This window comes from Solenopsis invicta, chromosome 5 (assembly GCF_016802725.1).
Source record: "Solenopsis invicta isolate M01_SB chromosome 5, UNIL_Sinv_3.0, whole genome shotgun sequence".
In the NCBI taxonomy this organism is placed as follows: Eukaryota; Metazoa; Arthropoda; class Insecta; order Hymenoptera; family Formicidae; genus Solenopsis; species Solenopsis invicta.
In genome coordinates, this window is record NC_052668.1 from 28,184,651 (window position 1) to 28,201,722 (window position 17,072).

The 17,072-nt window shown below is 33.1% G+C and overlaps 2 protein-coding genes across 4 annotated transcripts; one reads left to right on the forward strand and one right to left on the reverse strand.

The window, feature by feature from the left end:
- Positions 1-1,681: 1,681 nt before the first annotated feature.
- On the forward strand, positions 1,682-3,313 carry LOC105207085. Of its 3 annotated transcripts, XM_039449556.1 has the most exons (5): positions 1,688-1,760; positions 1,826-2,079; positions 2,146-2,235; positions 2,324-2,460; positions 2,544-3,313. In XM_039449556.1, exons 2-5 carry the CDS (start codon positions 1,941-1,943, stop codon positions 3,195-3,197), a joined length of 1,020 nt encoding a protein of 339 aa, XP_039305490.1. In that variant the 5' UTR covers positions 1,688-1,760; positions 1,826-1,940; the 3' UTR covers positions 3,198-3,313. The 3 variants fall into 3 exon arrangements, with proteins under 3 accessions (XP_025990014.2, XP_039305491.1, XP_039305490.1); XM_026134229.2 differs by having other exon boundaries at positions 1,682-2,079; XM_039449557.1 differs by lacking the exon at positions 2,146-2,235 and having other exon boundaries at positions 1,682-2,079.
- A 151-nt stretch (positions 3,314-3,464) lies between these two features.
- On the reverse strand, positions 3,465-5,382 carry LOC105204527 (putative nuclease HARBI1). The gene is made up of 3 exons (XM_039449555.1): positions 5,374-5,382; positions 4,635-4,938; positions 3,465-4,515 (listed from the first exon to the last, which is right to left on the reverse strand). The coding sequence occupies exons 2-3, from the start codon at positions 4,936-4,938 to the stop codon at positions 3,602-3,604; spliced, it is 1,218 nt and encodes a 405-aa protein (XP_039305489.1). The 5' UTR covers positions 5,374-5,382; the 3' UTR covers positions 3,465-3,601.
- Positions 5,383-17,072: the final 11,690 nt, after the last annotated feature.

Here is a 17,072-nt window from a genome sequence, read left to right on the forward strand (position 1 = left end):
GCTCGGGTTTCTGCTTAGGACGTTGTCGTTCGCATTTATTTTTCTAGCTCGGTGGATTATTTCGCGTAATTGTATTCCTCTAGTTTGTGTCTCTACCGTATCAATTGATAGCCTGAGTCGCTTACGCTGAATAGCCATGTCAGCGGTTTGTAGTCAGTTATTATTTTAAAGTGCCGTATAAGTACGGTCGAAAATATATTGTTGCTTACACGATGGCAAATAATTCCCTTTTTGTTGTGTTGTAGTTTTGTTCTGTTTCGCCTAAAATTCGGCTAACGTAAGCTATCGGGCGGTTTTGTTCTATCGGCCCTTGTAATAGTATCGCAAAGTCCAAGGCGTCTGTCGTGACGATGAATATTTCTTTAAAGTTCGGATGACTCAAAACCGGTGGTGTCGTCAGCTTTTCTTTCAGTTTTTCTTTCTTACCTTGAACGCATGTTGCTGCGTTATCGTCGATGCAAATTTTTTATCCTTTTGCATTAGTATAGTTAGCGGCTTGGCTATTTGTAAAAAATTATCTATGAATCGTCTGTAGTATTACGTCCAGCCCGAAGAAGAAATAATTAGGATGTGGGTAAGAGAGGGAAAGACGTAACAATTTGAGATGATCCGCAAATGGTTGAACCAAGTGGTACAAACGGAGCGCGTCGACAACCCGAGATATGGGTCAGACCACAGCAGGGATTCAGCGACAAATATCCAGAGTTTTCGCATTCCTTGGTCCTTTTTCGGGGCAACGTATTGAAACGCTTTACCTCAGGATTGGACCAAGTGCTTATGAATCTATTAGAGCGAGGAATTGGTGGGTTAGGCCGAGAAACTAACCAAATTAATTTACATTTAAATCATTGGTTCATTAATGGTGAGGATCAACAATTCTATTGTGTGCGTTTGGGCGTGCGTGCCTGTGTGTGTGTGTGTGTGTGTGCACGCGCGCGCGCGTGTATGTACACACACACATACACACACACCCGCGCGCGCGCGCGCTCACGCACACGCACACACACATATATATGTACGTACTTAAAGGGTTAGGCCAGTCTAGGATTTTAAAAAAATCAAAATTTTTTTTTTTTACTTAAAGTACACTTTAAGCCAGTTCTACAACAGCAGTAAGCACACGACGTAAGGTTGTAAGCCACAGTTGTAAAGAGCTCGTTTCCGGTTTTGAAGAACATAACCAAGGTCGTAAGCGAAATGAATTATTTTCATTTCATACGCACTACGGTCTTATGTTAACCAATCAGCAGCACATGAAAAGTGCACTTATTTAAATCAGTGTTGGTAGTATAAACTTAACGTACAGGACCAAGAAATATTTTCTTTTTTATTCGAAAAGAGGAAAAGAAATTATGGAAGAAGAAATTATAGAAGAATTTGATGAGAACGATGAACTGGATGATCAAGAACTCATTACCATAGTTAAGGCGAATCCTTTTTTGTATGACAAGTCAGACAAATTATATAGTGAAAGAGCGTCTTGCGCAGATTAACTCCATTCAAATTACCCGCCATAACATAATGGCGCACGGTAGAGAATTAACGCACTAGCCTCAAGCCACGAACTCGCTGATTGGTTGCTTGAGTTAGATGCATTCGCCCCCTGGGCCTGGGGCATCGGACGCGAAGACTTACTCGTGGTACTAGCGTGATAGAGGGAGCTTTCCAGCAATGACACAATGAGACACAGTATAACACAGTGTCGGGCACAACGTATTCCAACTACGACACGGTGAAACACAATACGACACAAAATAAAAGTGAGTTTTAGCGTGTCGTATGCATCAGTGTTGCCACATTCTAAACATAAAATTGTTATTTATAGAAATTTCATGTTTAGAGAGTTGTACAGAAAGGTTATAAGTTACAATTGACAACAAAAAACAGAGAATAGACTTCAGTTTTATTTTCTAATAAAAATTAATCTTAACAAAATAGTTATGATTTGTAAGCATTATCAAAATACGATTTCCTCTTGGGATGCAGTCCCTAATCACAAGTGTTTCATCAACAAAAACGTATACATGGATGACGATAATGTGTTATTCACATTAGAATCATGTCCTGAAAATAATCAATGTAAGTATGTGATTTAAAAAATTTCGGATAAAGCATTTGTAAATGGACCTTTTTTACTATATGTAGCCAAACATGATACCTTATGCAGTGATGCAGTGGATGAAATGTCCTGTACATCAGAAAAAGAAAATATAAATAACTCTGTCAGCAAGCAAAGTATATTAATTTTTTTAACTGCATAGAATTTAATTAATTAATACAATTGTCATATATTACTCATATTTTGGGATTTATTTTTTTTTAGACGCAATATGGAATAAACAATCAACACTAGCTCTCTTAAGTTCATATGAAATGAACTTGAATAAGGCTGATAACGCAAAAAAAAAAACAAAGATCTGGACTGCGATAACCGAAGGCCTGCAAGAATTAGGTATAAAGGTAAATATTCAACTTTATTTTCTTTCTATCATCCTAAGTAAGAACATTGAATGATATATTTAAGTATTTAATTATTTTTACAGGTAACTAATGATCAAGTAAGGTGGAAAATTAACTCGCTCATAAAAAAATATAAGGAATGCGTGGACAATAATGCAAAATCCGGACGGGCACACATGTCGTTTGAATTTTACGACCAGTTGGAGGAAATATTAGGTCAAGAGAAAGAAGCCACAGCTCTTCATACAGTCTCGTCAAAGATATTATTAGACAGTGATTCTAACGATAAAAGAGAGAATGTTGATGAAAGTCTGTCAAATCACCAGAAGCGGCAGAAGAAGGCTGATGAAAATAATCGACCAAATACTTCAACGATTGAACATGAATCTCAACCAGTCGTCAAAAGGCTTCGACCAGGACATGGCACTGGCTCGACTCTTGCTAAAACTAAAATGGAGTTACAAACACAGTGGTTAGATTATTTGAAAACAACCAAAAATCGAGAAGAGGAACAAACTAAGCGGCACGAAAAGTTGCTACAAAGCAAAGTGGAAGTAATCAATGTAAAAAAACGTCAGCTTCAGTTAAAAAAAGAAATAGCAGAAAAAAAACTAAAATCGAAAGAACGTAGACATGAAGATATAATAGAGTTAGAAAAACTAAAAATTAATTTACTTAAAAAGTTACTTAGGAGTGGCGAAAAAGTAAGAAACCAAGAAGACAGTGATTCGGATTAACTAAAAATGGTGCAACGTACAATGCGTAAAATAACTTCTTAAACAAATTTTTTCTTTTACGTTTTGATACATTTATTTCGTACAGTTGATTAAATGTGTTACAATTATATTTTTATGTTATAGTATTGTTTTTGAAGAAAGATTAATAATTAATTTACTTAAAAAGTTACATAGGAGTGACGAAAATATATAAGAAAACAAGAAGACTGATTCAGAATAACTGAAAATGGTGCAACGTACAATGCGTAAAATAACTTCTTAAACAAATTTTTTCTTTTACGTTTTGATACATTTATTTCGTACAGTTGATTAAATGTGCTTAGTTTCGATAAAAAAGTTCACGTTATTTACCATTCAACTTTTATATAAGGCTAATAAATAAGTATGTTATAAAAATATATTAATTACATTTCTGGAAATAATTCGTTAAATAAATGCATTCGACGATCTTGTGCAATTTCATTTGGAATATTTTCCTCAGGATTATCATGATTGTTGTTGACAATAAGTTCATTATCATCTTCCATTATGTCAAGATCATCATTCGCATTAATACAGTAATTATGAAGTATACATGCCGCGATCGTTATATCAGTTACAAAACTAATAGTTTTATATTCATTGAAAAATTTTATTCTGCGAAACCTTCCCTTCAATAAGCCAAATGCTCTTTCAACACTCATGCGAGTTGATGAATGTAGATAATTAAATTCTCTTTGTTGAGGGGTTAAATGACCGTTATCTCGAAACGGAGGAACAAGCCATGGCAAAGAAGGATATGCTGAATCACCGAGTATGAACGTATTATTAGGAAATACTCTTTCTTGCTCTCTGCTTGCAATTGAATGTAATGGTGATCTTCTTAATACACGAGCATCATGTAACGAACCAGGTTCACCACAGTAAACATTAGTGAATCTTGTTTTGGAATCTACAACTGCTTGTAAATTCAACGAAAAGTATTTTTTGCGGTTACAATAATGGCTTTCGTTATCGGGAGGTTTTTCAATACGTATATGAGAACAGTCAATTGCTCCTATAACATTTGGAATATTTTTTAACAAAAAAAAATCATTAGATATTGTCGTTATATTATGTCCTTGCGGCCATTTAATGACATCATTTAATTTTGTTAAAAGCCAAACTCTACGAACAACGCGAAATACAGAAGAAATCGACACATCAAAACGATCTGCAATCGTTCTTAAGGGTTCGGTGTTGGCCATAAACCAAAGAAATATAAAAACGCTCACTTTCGCTGTGATTGGCTTCATACCAAATGAATTCTGCGGAATAAATCCAGATTCTTGTATGTCATCTGCAATGGAATAAATAAATAATTTAATAATTACAATAGAATAATTGATATGAATATGATTAATAAATTATATATTATTATTACTATTATACTACTATTAAATTGTAATATTAGTTTACCAACTAATTGATATACTGTATTTCTACGTAATCGCAAGTGCTCTTGAAATTCGATGTTGGTCCATGATTCTACAAGATGCACATAATTTTGGACACGATTTCGACGATTGCCAAATATTAAACCCTGCATCAATGAAAAGAATATTGGGTCGTCTTTAATCGTTTCTTCTACCCAACTGTCATCAGATAAAATATATGATTGTTTATTATCATCGCTACTATCTGAAGAACTGCTGCTGCTGCTGTTGCTGCTGATTGGCACAATTTCCGTTAAGCAGAATATAACCTTTCCTTTTTTATTCATCTATTTTAAACAGTAAAAATAATATATAATACTACACAAATGTATCCATACCTATAATAGAACAAAAGAAATAATATTAAATATATCACAAAAATGTTATTGCCAAAAAAATTGTTTTTTTTTATTTAGACAAAGCAATTTGTCAGTGTTATAGCAAAGGTATACAGTTAATTAATTTTATTCCAGTTTACTGCTGTTATCGATAATGGAACGCGAACTACTTCCATAAAAAAAAGTATTTTTTTGTAATTTCTTATATTTATTATACTTACCTCTAATTATAATTTAATAATGCCACTTAAACATGAATATATAAAAACTGAAAATTTACAACTGCATTCATCCCGGAGAAACTTCTAGGGTATAATTGTAACAGTAGGCTCACTCTAACGGTCTCTACAAGAGTTAAGTGTGTTACAATAAGCACCCACTCACCGTGTGACACAGTGTGACACAGTGTCATGCTGTGTCGTCTTATTGGAAAGCTCCCAGAGATACGAAGCTCTTGTAACAAGAACGAATAAATACTTGTGAAAACGATAAACGAGTTGAATACTTTTACAATAGTAACAGTGAGGTAAAGAGGTTAGCTTGGGCTACTGTTGGGGAAGGATTATCCAAAAAAAGACTGGTAAGTACTTGCAAGATTTATTTATTTGAAATCTATTAAATGCTTAGATATTTTCATTAAAAATTAATGTGGATTCATATAATGAATGCAAGTATATTTGCGTAGGTACCGATGCCGAACATAGATTTTGGCAGTTACGATAACGGTTTGGAAGAGAAAGGAGAAAAGTAATCCAATCCCGTGGTCGCTCAGGCGCTGGAGCTAACGAACAGACATACACGCCTCATTGGAATCTATATACTGAGTTGATGTTTCTAGCTGATGTGATAAAACATCGAAAGCAAGTATCAACATCTTCCTTTCTGTGGTCAATTATACACAGTCATAAATTTATTTATTTTTATTTTGTGTTGTTTAGAACTACGTCAAACTATAAAAGAAAAACAACATACGAAACTACATCACAAACGAACATCCTGTCAAGTTTATTACAAGTGAACATCCCGTCCAAATTATCAGAAGTGAACATTCCTTCAACTTACACGTTAAATTCCCCATTGACTTTGAGTTTATCGAGTGAAAAAGTGCCATATATTTCACGTAAATGTTATTTCCTAAATTTTTAACTTTATTCTTTATACATGAGACTCAATTAAAATTGAAAAATTTGATACTTTTGATTTTAACTGTATTTTTTTGTATTTCAGGTATCGACAAATCTTCAGATATATCTGAGGATTATTCTATTCCACAACAATCTTATTATGAAAGTGCTGTAATATTGCCGCCAGAAACTAACAATTTGGCAGTTACGACAACGGTTTGGAAGAGAGAGGAAAAAAGTAATCCAATCACGTAGTCGCTCAGACGCTGGAGTTAACGAACAGACTTACACGCTGTGATATCACAACTGTTGTTTGTGGTTATAGAGATGGACTTGAAGAAATTAGGTCTTACAACCCTCTTTATTTTATTAAGGCATCAAAGTATTTTACTGCAAATTGCTTTGCAAACACAGAGAGTGAAAACAAGACGTTGGTGGATCAGACCACTTAATAAAAAGAAACATCACGGATTCATGTGTAACCTATTTCGCGAAATTAGATTAACTGATCATGAAGAATTTTTTAGTTACACCCGGCTTTGGCCTGAACAATATGAAATACTACTGAGACTAGTAACTCCTTATTTGAGAAAGCATAGCATACGAAAATCTTTTTCGCCTCATGCAAGATTAGCCGTAACTTTGACGTAAGTTAATACAATTGTTTGTTTTTTTATTACCTATATTTATTACCTAAATACAGAATTTAATTACTTTATTCTTTTTACAGGTATCTTGCCCAAGGTGATACTGTGCAAAGTAAACATTTGGAATTTCGCATGGGAAAATCGACAGTATATAAAATTATATATGAAATTTGCCAAGCAATATGGCTCGCTCTTCAACCTATTGTTAATAGGCCAGTTAAGGCAAGAGTGGCTGGACCCACACTACAGTACACTGTAGCTTTCAAGCCTCACAACTCGGAAAGTACTCAAGGAAAATAAACTTTCTTGTAATGTTTTGGAAAGGTCTCGAGATAAGCTACAAGAATATGCAATAAAAAGTTAGGTGTTCCATTTAAAAAAGTTAATGTAATTTCGATCTGACCTTGGCGACGCCATCCAAGGTCAAACTGATAAGATCAGTAAATAGATCTTTTTAAACCCTACAACTTTTGTCTGAAACACTTTTTCCTAAAATGCTTAGTTTTCGAGATATTTCGCCGTCCCGGAACTTTTCTCGCACCCTGTATATATATATATATATATATATATATATATATATATATATATATATTTTTATATATACAGGGTGTCAGGTAACGATCGCCCGTGGTTTCGTGGATTGATAGATCAAGTAAAACTGAGCAGAAAAGTCCTGTACCATTTTTTAATATTTGCCATAGTTAACGAAAAAAAAATTAATAAAGTCTGCGAATAAGCGCGTATCACCGCGCGCAAGGACCGCCCGCCGATCGCCGAGACGTAGGCAGCCGCGGCTGTAGGCGCGGCGCTGTGCGGTGAGGAGGGAAAACAGCTACTGCTTTTCCTCCTTGCGCGCGGTGATACGCGCTTATTCGCAGATTTTATTAATTTTTATTTCGTTAACTATGGCAAATATTAAAAAATAGTAAAGGACTTTTCTGCTCAGTTTTACTTGATTTATCAATCCACGAAACCACGGGCGATCGTTACCTGACACCCTGTATATATATATATTTTTTTTTTATATATGAATAATTATACGCATATGGAATATACGTACAATTATTTATATATATAAGTTAGTAGGAAAATCTTGATAGAACAACATTTATTGTATGATAAAATCTTGCATAAAAATTTTAATCAGCAATTATGTACGTACATTTAGAACAATAGATATAGAAGTATTGACCTGTAAAACATTGATAACTGCCGATGTAATTTCAAAATATTTCAAAGTATTCGGCAAAACTATGACAATATATATCGATTTTTTTATCTTAATAGTATATTTACAAAATTAGAAAGAAATTGAAAAAAATATAGCTGTATTGTGCACGAAATATTTATAAATATAATTAATCCATATAAATGTTTACAAAAATGCTTAATTATTTCTAAATTATAATGTAAAAATATTGAATAATTGCACTAAGATGATACATTATTACAATTAGAACAAAGCAGTTTTGTCAAAATAACATCTCAGGAATATTTGTCAAAGATGAAATAAGTCTGAAATAGAGATATAAATGTTTCACAACTTATATAAAATTTATTTAAAAAATCGTTTTATTTTTTATTTAAAATGTTACCATGCTGTAATATTTCATACAGCTATATTTCTACATCATAATTTAGATATAGTTTTGGTTAACATTTATTTCAATTAATTCTTTTATTATTATTTTATGTGTAGCACAGCTATCTTTCCTAATTATTTCTTTCCAAATTTACTTTTGCAAATGTATCATTGAGATGATTCGCATATCGTTATAGTTTTACCGAAATACTATTTTGAAATTAATTAAACAATTATCAATATTTTATAAAAGGTCAATACTTCTGATTACAATTTTTATGCAAGATTTCGTCATCGAATTTGATAAATGTTGTCTTATCAGGGAATATCGCACGTCTCATCACCAATTTGACAACTCCACATCTGAAATCACATTTAGTTAAAAATAACGTCAAAACGTGTTATAACGTTCAAATAAGTGTTACAATTTTTACATTTGTATTGTTTCTAATTTCAATTTAATGTTATAGAAGAACATTGTTGAATTTCTTAATTTTTTTTTTAAATAATATATTTTGTATTAAATAATTATAAAATGTTTACAAGTATATCACAAGTAAAAAAAGAACAAGATTTACAAATAATTAATATAAAAAGTCTTGTATAATCACCACTACTTGGTACGCATTAGCGGCCGGTTTTCTTCATAGCCTTGGATGCTGTTCTGCTCTCGCGCGCAAGGTGATTAAGTAAGAGGAATAACTGTAAAGAAAACAGAGCCAAAAATTGTTTGAATATTTTTTGGGATGCATGTAATTTCCTTATTTGAATTATTTTACCTTAATATGAATACCTTGAGTTTTTAAACAAATGTACTGTAGAATAATATAATAATAAATTAGAATAGGCCCCTCCAGCACCCATTCTCGTGAGACGCAACCAATATCTTTCTTCGTCTCTCCGATAATTTAATTGATCAATTTAATTTTTTTAAACGAAAAATAGCCAGCCCACAATAAAGCCTCTGGCAATTTCAAAAATACTTATCGATTAAATTTTTATAAATAAAATGAGACAAATTTATTTATTGGGAAAAGGCATCAATTTATTATGTTCTATAATTTTGACAAAATGTTGTCTCATACATTTTACATCCTTGGAATATTTTTCATTTGCAGGATTGCCTCCTAAGGCTACAATTGTGGCGAAAGCGGCAGCATAAATTCCACAACTTGTGCACTCAGGTTGACATTGAACTTTTTCATATGTAATATCATTTTGCCTTATTTTGGGGTAACGAAGATGTATATAATTTTTTTCCTCAGCAACCAACTTATCGTATGAACAGCCAGGTAAACTGTCATACACGTGAAGTTTGTTACCATCGAAAAATATACATCGCCAATGACCGCTACAATTTCCTCCGATTATTTGTAAGCTTTTGTCCCTTTGACTAGCTTCAATCATGTCGGGGTAAACTATATATAACACATTTTGCGTTTCGTATTGAGATGTTTCTCTTACAACGCGTAAAAATTGTGCTAACGATTCATCGTCTAATCTGCTATATATAGGCAAGACATTTCTTTTTATATGCGAGATGAGAGGAACATCTTCATCCAAATACTTTTTTAAATTTGCAACCTGTTTCTCAGACAGGCTTTGCTTCTCACTTGTATCATTAACAATGATGCAATCATCATCTTGCACCACATTTTGAACAGTCGTAGCAGCAATAATTGTTGCTTTTGTGAAGAAAATGTTACATTTCAATTTTTTTTCTTTGACGGCATTTTTATTTTCTATTACATTTTGCTGAATTTCTTTTTTTGTTGCTGCTTCTTGCGCTTCAACAATATAGCTTGGATTTCTGATAGGCATATGCCTATTGTGACGACTATCCAAGATTTCTGGAAGCATGCATTCTTTATAAAAGCGCAGTAGGGCAGGCAACATTTTATTTGTCCAAAAAACATCTTTATTTACGTATGTTATTTTTAGGCTTTTTGGTGTCCATATAGCAAAAATGCAATATTCTCGCCGTTATGTTTAATTGACCCTGAATTTGGTAAAAAAATCGGTGGTTTTGATTTATTTCATCAGGGTTATTTCTATCAAATATGCCTTTCAAAGAAGGTATTGTTTTTATGGCTTCTTCCGCTGTCAAATGTTCAGCTGATAGGGGACATTTGATTTCTATTAAACCATTTTCATCTATGATACCATCAGGAGAAGCACCGAGACAAGGATTTTCATAATCTATGAAAAATCCGCAAGGCTGTATATCTTTGTTTAATTTTGCGGCTAAGTCTTTTCTCGCCTCTTCTTCTCGTTCGCGACCATATATCATTGCTGCGGTATCAATAGACGGAGGATACAAAATATTCTTTACCGTCATTCCGCAAGAAGTTGTCGCTCTCATTTTGCATACATTTCCGAAATTAGATGCTGTTAACCTTTCAGATCTCAGTGATAACCATAGCTCGGATTCACTTTGTTTTATTGTATCCCGTTCAATTTTTTCCCAGTTCTTTGCATCTTCGGACAATTTTTCTAAATGTTTTTGCCGAAATTGTTGTAATACATCATCTGGAAGATCTGGTTTTTCTGATTGCGGGCCATAAAAACGATCTGTTCCTTCTCGTATTAATTTCCTTTTTCTTCCATTTATTTGTCGAGATTCTCTGGTTCTTGCAACTTTTATTTGCCGTCGCTTTTCCAGGTTTTCGACAATTGAAGGAACAACTTTATCCATACCTTTATGCAGTTTGGTAAGAACTTGCTGTGTGTTATATTGTAGAACTGATCCCGCAATTCTAGCGTTATAAGATCCGCGTGCACCGTAAAAGACATGCTTTCCGCTCACCACTTTGCAGACGTTCGAATGAAATGCTTCCGCATTGTTATTCGTAACGTTTTGTAATAAGCTGTCAGCGTGAGCACTTAGATATTTTAGAACATCCTCTACTTTTTGATAGAAACCGTGCCACGTCAGAAGCCGAACAGAACTTTTTTTGTTACACGATTTTCTTCGCATTTACGACCACGTTCTTTACATTTCTTATGCTCACCAAACACATGACTAGGAATGTTCAATATGTCGAGTAGTAATTCCCTTGCCTTGTAATGTTGAGGTTGCTGTTCTTTCATTCGTAAAGAAACTGCTTCTTTCACCTCTTTTCGTATCGTCAGAATATTTTGTTTTACAATTTTTCTTGCCTCGACAAAACCAAGTTTTCTTTGCGTTTTTGGCTGAGTCATCGAAGCCACGGCTTGTAATTTATTGCACATATTGCGAAGCAGATGATTGCTACATTCTATTTTGTTAACCATTACCTTTTGTTCGCGGTATGGATTATTGTTTTTTATACTATGATATACATTACTGTCACCATCGGCGATAAGTGTTTTGTATATCAAATTATGCATTTCGATGCTACACTTAAAACCACATGCAAGGGCATCGCTCTCCATTCGTGTGGAACTTACTTTGCGATCAAAATTTTTATAACATTTATGAGCTTTCGGTTTAAAATTTTGTCGCTCTGCAAAATCACATATCGCACAATATTTATTGCGAATACCAATAAACAGAACTTGTCCTGTGCGATAACCAAGTATAGCACCAACACCGGACAGTGAATCATATTTTTTGCCGTATGATCTCTTACTCCAACTGCCATCTGCTACAACGGTTATATGTGCAATACCGTCCTTTATTTCATTTTTTTCAATAGCAAGTTGTCTTTCGAGTTTACCTGCCTCTTTCATATTTTTCATGGCAGTCTTCTCGAATTCATCAACTATTTTTTCGCGATATTTAATATAAGTTACTTGAGACATGCAACGAATATTCATGCCTGCGCACATCTCTTTCAGCGTGGAATAGCCAATTCCTGCTGTAATAGTTGAAGCCACAGCAGCAGTGTTAATATCTAATACCTCTGGTTCTGTGGATTCTGACCAGATAGTAGCTGTATAATGGCACATTTTGCATTTGAAAATTAATTGCGTCCGTAACCCACGGTAATAAGTTGTTTCGACTCTCCAATCTTTAAATTGGCAGTCAATTCCTCGCGCATGATTTTCAAATACTTTGTGCAACTCTTTAAACAAAAAAGACAGGTCCACAATGCGACGACCTTCAGGTATATTATCATGGATATCTCCATCCACAATGCCTGTGTCATCGATAACAAGCGTTTTGTTATCTTCGCAATTATCGACCTCTTTATACATACCTTTGTTTATTGACGTATCCAAGCTGTAATCATTTCTGATCTGTGAATCCATCGCATCAGTCTGCAATTTTACATCGGAAATCGGAAAATCGCGCGCGACAGATTCATCTGCAATATCGTCACACACTTTTGTGCCAACTGCCTCAAGTGCCCTCAATAATCTACGCCTGTAAAAAGATATAAATGCGTTAGGTTAGGTTATTTTATCAGTAAAAATTTATAGTTTTTTGTGTGGAACATTTTACATAATCCTGAAAAAATTGAATCTCTAAAAAGATAGAACAGTTCTGCGTTTATCTAGCTTCTAATTTCTTTCATTGTTATTTAATATTACCTTACTAATAATAATATATAATAATATAAATTTCTGAGAAAAACGATCATGTTGAAAATTACACTTCTTGCAATTACTCTAAACTAAATTAGCCAGCTCACGAAAAACGATTCTGGCAATCACTTACAACTAGCCAATCCACGATAATGCCCCTGGCAAGAAATTAAAAAGTCAGTCCACGATACACGTCTCTGACAATACAATAAAAATAGCCAGTCCACGATAATGCCCCTGGCAAGAAATTGAAAAGTCAGTCCTCGATAGACGTCTCTGACAATATAATAAAAATAGCCAGTCCACGATAATGCCCCTGGCAAACAAATTAGAAAGTTAGCCCATGATTAACGCTTTTGATTATAATCATCAGTAGCACGTTTTATAGCTGTGGCATTTTGTTGTAACTAGCCAGCCTACGTGAAACGACTATCTGACAATTTCAACTAGCCAGCCCACGTAAAACGACTTTGGTAATTAATTTAAAAACGTGTGTCAAAATAAACATGATCACAATACATTATTCGATAATTCAAAGTACTAATTACGTAAAAGTAGTATTCAAAGTAATATTTATATGAATATAAATAATTTGTACATAAAAATTGAAATAAAACAGAACTGTATCTTTCAAATCAGAGATTCATTTTTTTCCCGTTTATTGATAAGAATTCACTTAGGCATTTGTATCTCACGAACAATGAATCAAATTTTAATGAAAATATGATGTATGTAATATGTATCTTTTTGAAGTGTTAATTTTAATAACGATTAACATTTTTTAATTATGTTTATTATAAAACATTGTTACCTAAAAATAACATTTGTACCACTAATACATTATAAAATTACACATTTCCTTTTATAAATTTTGTGAAAATAATTTATTTTCTTTTGTAATTAAATTATATTTTTATATAATTATTATACATTATATTTTCATATCTGATAGTTATCATTAATTCTGAATTACAATATTTATATATATTAAAATTCTAAAGCATATTCCAAAAGGAAAAGTTCTAACTATTTGGTTTGGTTCAAGGAGATGCCAATTTTATTGCTCCTGAAATGAAAGCGTTTTTTGTTTTGTTTATAAGCATCCAGCAGCTCATAGATAAGACATGAGAGGAAAGAGAAGGACAGTAGGACTTCAAAATCAGCACGTAGCATACTTTTTGAGCCTGTATTCATAGTTATAAATAAGTTTCACTTTTTGAAAGAAAAAAAAATGTATAAATGAATATGTCATTCATTACATTTTTAATCAAAGATTGAAAATTATTAACGACTATAAATATGTGCCTAAATTCCAGCTCTAAATCACAGCAATAATCTTCAATTCTTCTACAATCTAAAATAATTAATATAAATAAATTATAGAAAATAATATGACGGAGCAATGGGGTATGTGTTTTTGCTACTTGCAACGTGATCGACCAAGTGTTGTTAAACAATTTGCAAATTACATCCCAGATTGCAGAGAATTCAAAAACAATTCAAGTTCTTTTCGTCAATTCTGAGTTTATTTTGAGATGCAAAATTTGTTTTTGTATGTTAAAAGACATTCTTAAATAATATAAAAATAATTTTAAAAAATTTGAATTTCTCTGTGCTATCTAAGATGACAATATGTATTACAAAATTCTGCAAAAAAAATAGTTTGGCGATTTGTCCAAATTTAATAATTTACTTTCAATATACACACAAGACGTAAATCAATCATTATAGGTGTATACAACTCTGAATTTTTATTACATTTTAAATACAAAAAATATAAAAAAAACTTGTATAATATACTTTTTCTATCATTTGCCGCGTTACATAACAAATATAAAAATGTACGTTTTTAAAAACATCTTATGAAAGAAACAAATATATATATACATATATATATATATATATATATATATATATATATATATATATATATATATTGTGAATAACTTTTTCTATAATTATTTATAACTTGTATATAACTATGTATAAATATGTATAAATATGTATAAATTTGTAAGAAAGATGACTAGGAAAATCATGCCAGGAAAATCAAGGTTTTATAACGTTCATTTTTATAAAAAATTCTTGTTCAATTTGCAAGACTTGGTATGTCGGTTTGCATTTTGCATCGATTTTTATCTCCAGTCAACGAAGCGCAATCTAATTGCTCCGCTCTTCCTTCGCTTTACACGTGGGCCTGTGCGCGGCGGCGAGGTAAAGGGAAATGCTCGGAAACGGTCTCTTTTCGTTTTGAGCTTTTCTCTTTTATCTTTTATTGTGTCTCGTCAAACCGCGTTGCCATGTTACTTCTTCCGTCTTCTCGCCAAGCGGAATTGCCGATGCCACGAGTTATACGATTATGCATCTTTCTCTCTTCACTGAGTTGAGAGAAAAAGCATGAGACACTGTGGTCCTATGGACAACTGCGGCGTTCTCGCCGTTTCACATGTCGATCGAGTATACGTATACCGCTCGACGATAGTTCGCGTGCACGGCTCGCCATTCTAGGCGATTCTCTTTCTCTCTCCAACTATCCTTTACGCTGTTTGCTTTTATCTCGTTACACCTTGATACATGATTTTCGATTTTTATTTGCCGACCATGCGACGAAAATTTTGTAGTATTGCGTCTACGAGTAAAATTCGGTCCGTAAACATTGATTTAATAAATTTGATAAGATTGTAATATTCATTTACACATTCACTGCGGTAGAACCCGCTATTCAAGCATTCTCGAGAAGATGATAAAATACTTCTAGCACTTATACTACAGTTACGGAAAGAAAAACGTCAATTGGTCTCTTTGACAGGATGGTCGTGATTCTTGGTTATCATGCTGAAGGTTCCAGGTTCGATTCCTTAAAACAAGATTTTTTTTTTTTGTAAAATGTAGTATTAAAAAAAATCCAAAAATTCACAAATGCTTTTTCACAATTAAATTAAATTTAAATTGAACACAAAACACAAATGTAAAAATTATACCAATTTTTTGACGTTTTCAAAACACTCATCGTAAAGTTTCATGGCAAATATTTCTTTTGTGTTCTTGAGAAAGTATAATTCAATTGATAACAGAAGAGTATTTTTAAACTTTCTAATATCTTTGTATAATAACGTACTTAGCATAAATAATTAAAAATGATGTACCAATAATATATAATAATTTAAAAAAATATTTGGAAGTTTAAAAACATTCTTCTGTTATCTATTTAATTAAATTTTCTCAAAAACACAAAAGATATATTTACCATGAAAATTTACAATGAGTGTTTTGCAAACGTCAAAAAAATTGGTACAATTTTGACATTTGTGTTTAATGTCCAATTTAAAATTAATTTAATTATGAAAAAGCATTTGTGAATTTTTGGATTTTTTTTAATACTACATTTTACAAAAAAAAAAGATCTTGTTCTAAGGAATCGAACCTGGAACCTTCAGCATGATAACCAAGAATCACGACCATCCTGTCAAAGAGACCAATTGACGTTTTTCTTTCCGTAACTGTAGTATAAGTGCTAGAAGTATTTTATCATCTTCTCGAGAATGCTTGAATAGCGGGTTCTACCGCAGTGAATGTGTAAATGAATATTACAATCTTATCAAATTTATTAAATCAATGTTTACGGACCGAATTTTACTCGTAGACGCAATACTACAAAATTTTCGTCGCATGGTCGGCAAATAAAAATCGAAAATCATGTATCAAGGTGTAACGAGATAAAAGCGAACAGCGTAAAGGATGGTTGGAGAGAGAAAGAGAATCGCCTAGAACGGCGAGCCGTGCACGCGAACTATCGTCGAGCGGTATACGTATACTCGATCGACATGTGAAACGGCGAGAACGCCGCAGTTGTCCATAGGACCACAGCGTCTCATGCTTTTTCTCTCAACTCAGTGAAGAGAGAAAGATGCATAATCGTATAACTCGTGGCATCGGCAATTCCGCTTGGCGAGAAGACGGAAGAAGTAACATGGCAACGCGGTTTGACGAGACACAATAAAAGATAAAAGAGAAAAGCTCAAAACGAAAAGAGACCGTTTCCGAGCATTTCCCTTTACCTCACCGCCGCGCACAGGCCCACGTGTAAAGCGGAGGAAGAAGGGAGCAATTAGATTGTGCTCCGATGACTAGAGATAAAAATCGATGAAAAATGCATATCGATATACCAATTCTGGCAAATAGAACAAGATTTTTTTATAAAAACGAACATTATAAAAGCAT

What these genes read in the sequence shown, in the direction of transcription:
- LOC105207085 (XM_026134229.2), top strand. Translation starts at nt 1,941, where the DNA reads ATGATTTGTAAGCATTATCAAAATACGATTTCCTCTTGGGATGCAGTC. An exon ending in TAACTCTGTCAGCAAGCAAA is followed by an intron (nt 2,236 to 2,323) that starts GTATATTAATTT and finishes ATTTTTTTTTAG; the next exon opens with ACGCAATATGGAATAAACAA. An exon ending in TGCAAGAATTAGGTATAAAG is followed by an intron (nt 2,461 to 2,543) that starts GTAAATATTCAA and finishes TTATTTTTACAG; the next exon opens with GTAACTAATGATCAAGTAAG.
- LOC105204527 (XM_039449555.1), bottom strand. Translation starts at nt 4,938, where the DNA reads ATGAATAAAAAAGGAAAGGTTATATTCTGCTTAACGGAAATTGTGCCA. An exon ending in TACAGTATATCAATTAGTTG is followed by an intron (nt 4,516 to 4,634) that starts GTAAACTAATAT and finishes ATTCCATTGCAG; the next exon opens with ATGACATACAAGAATCTGGA.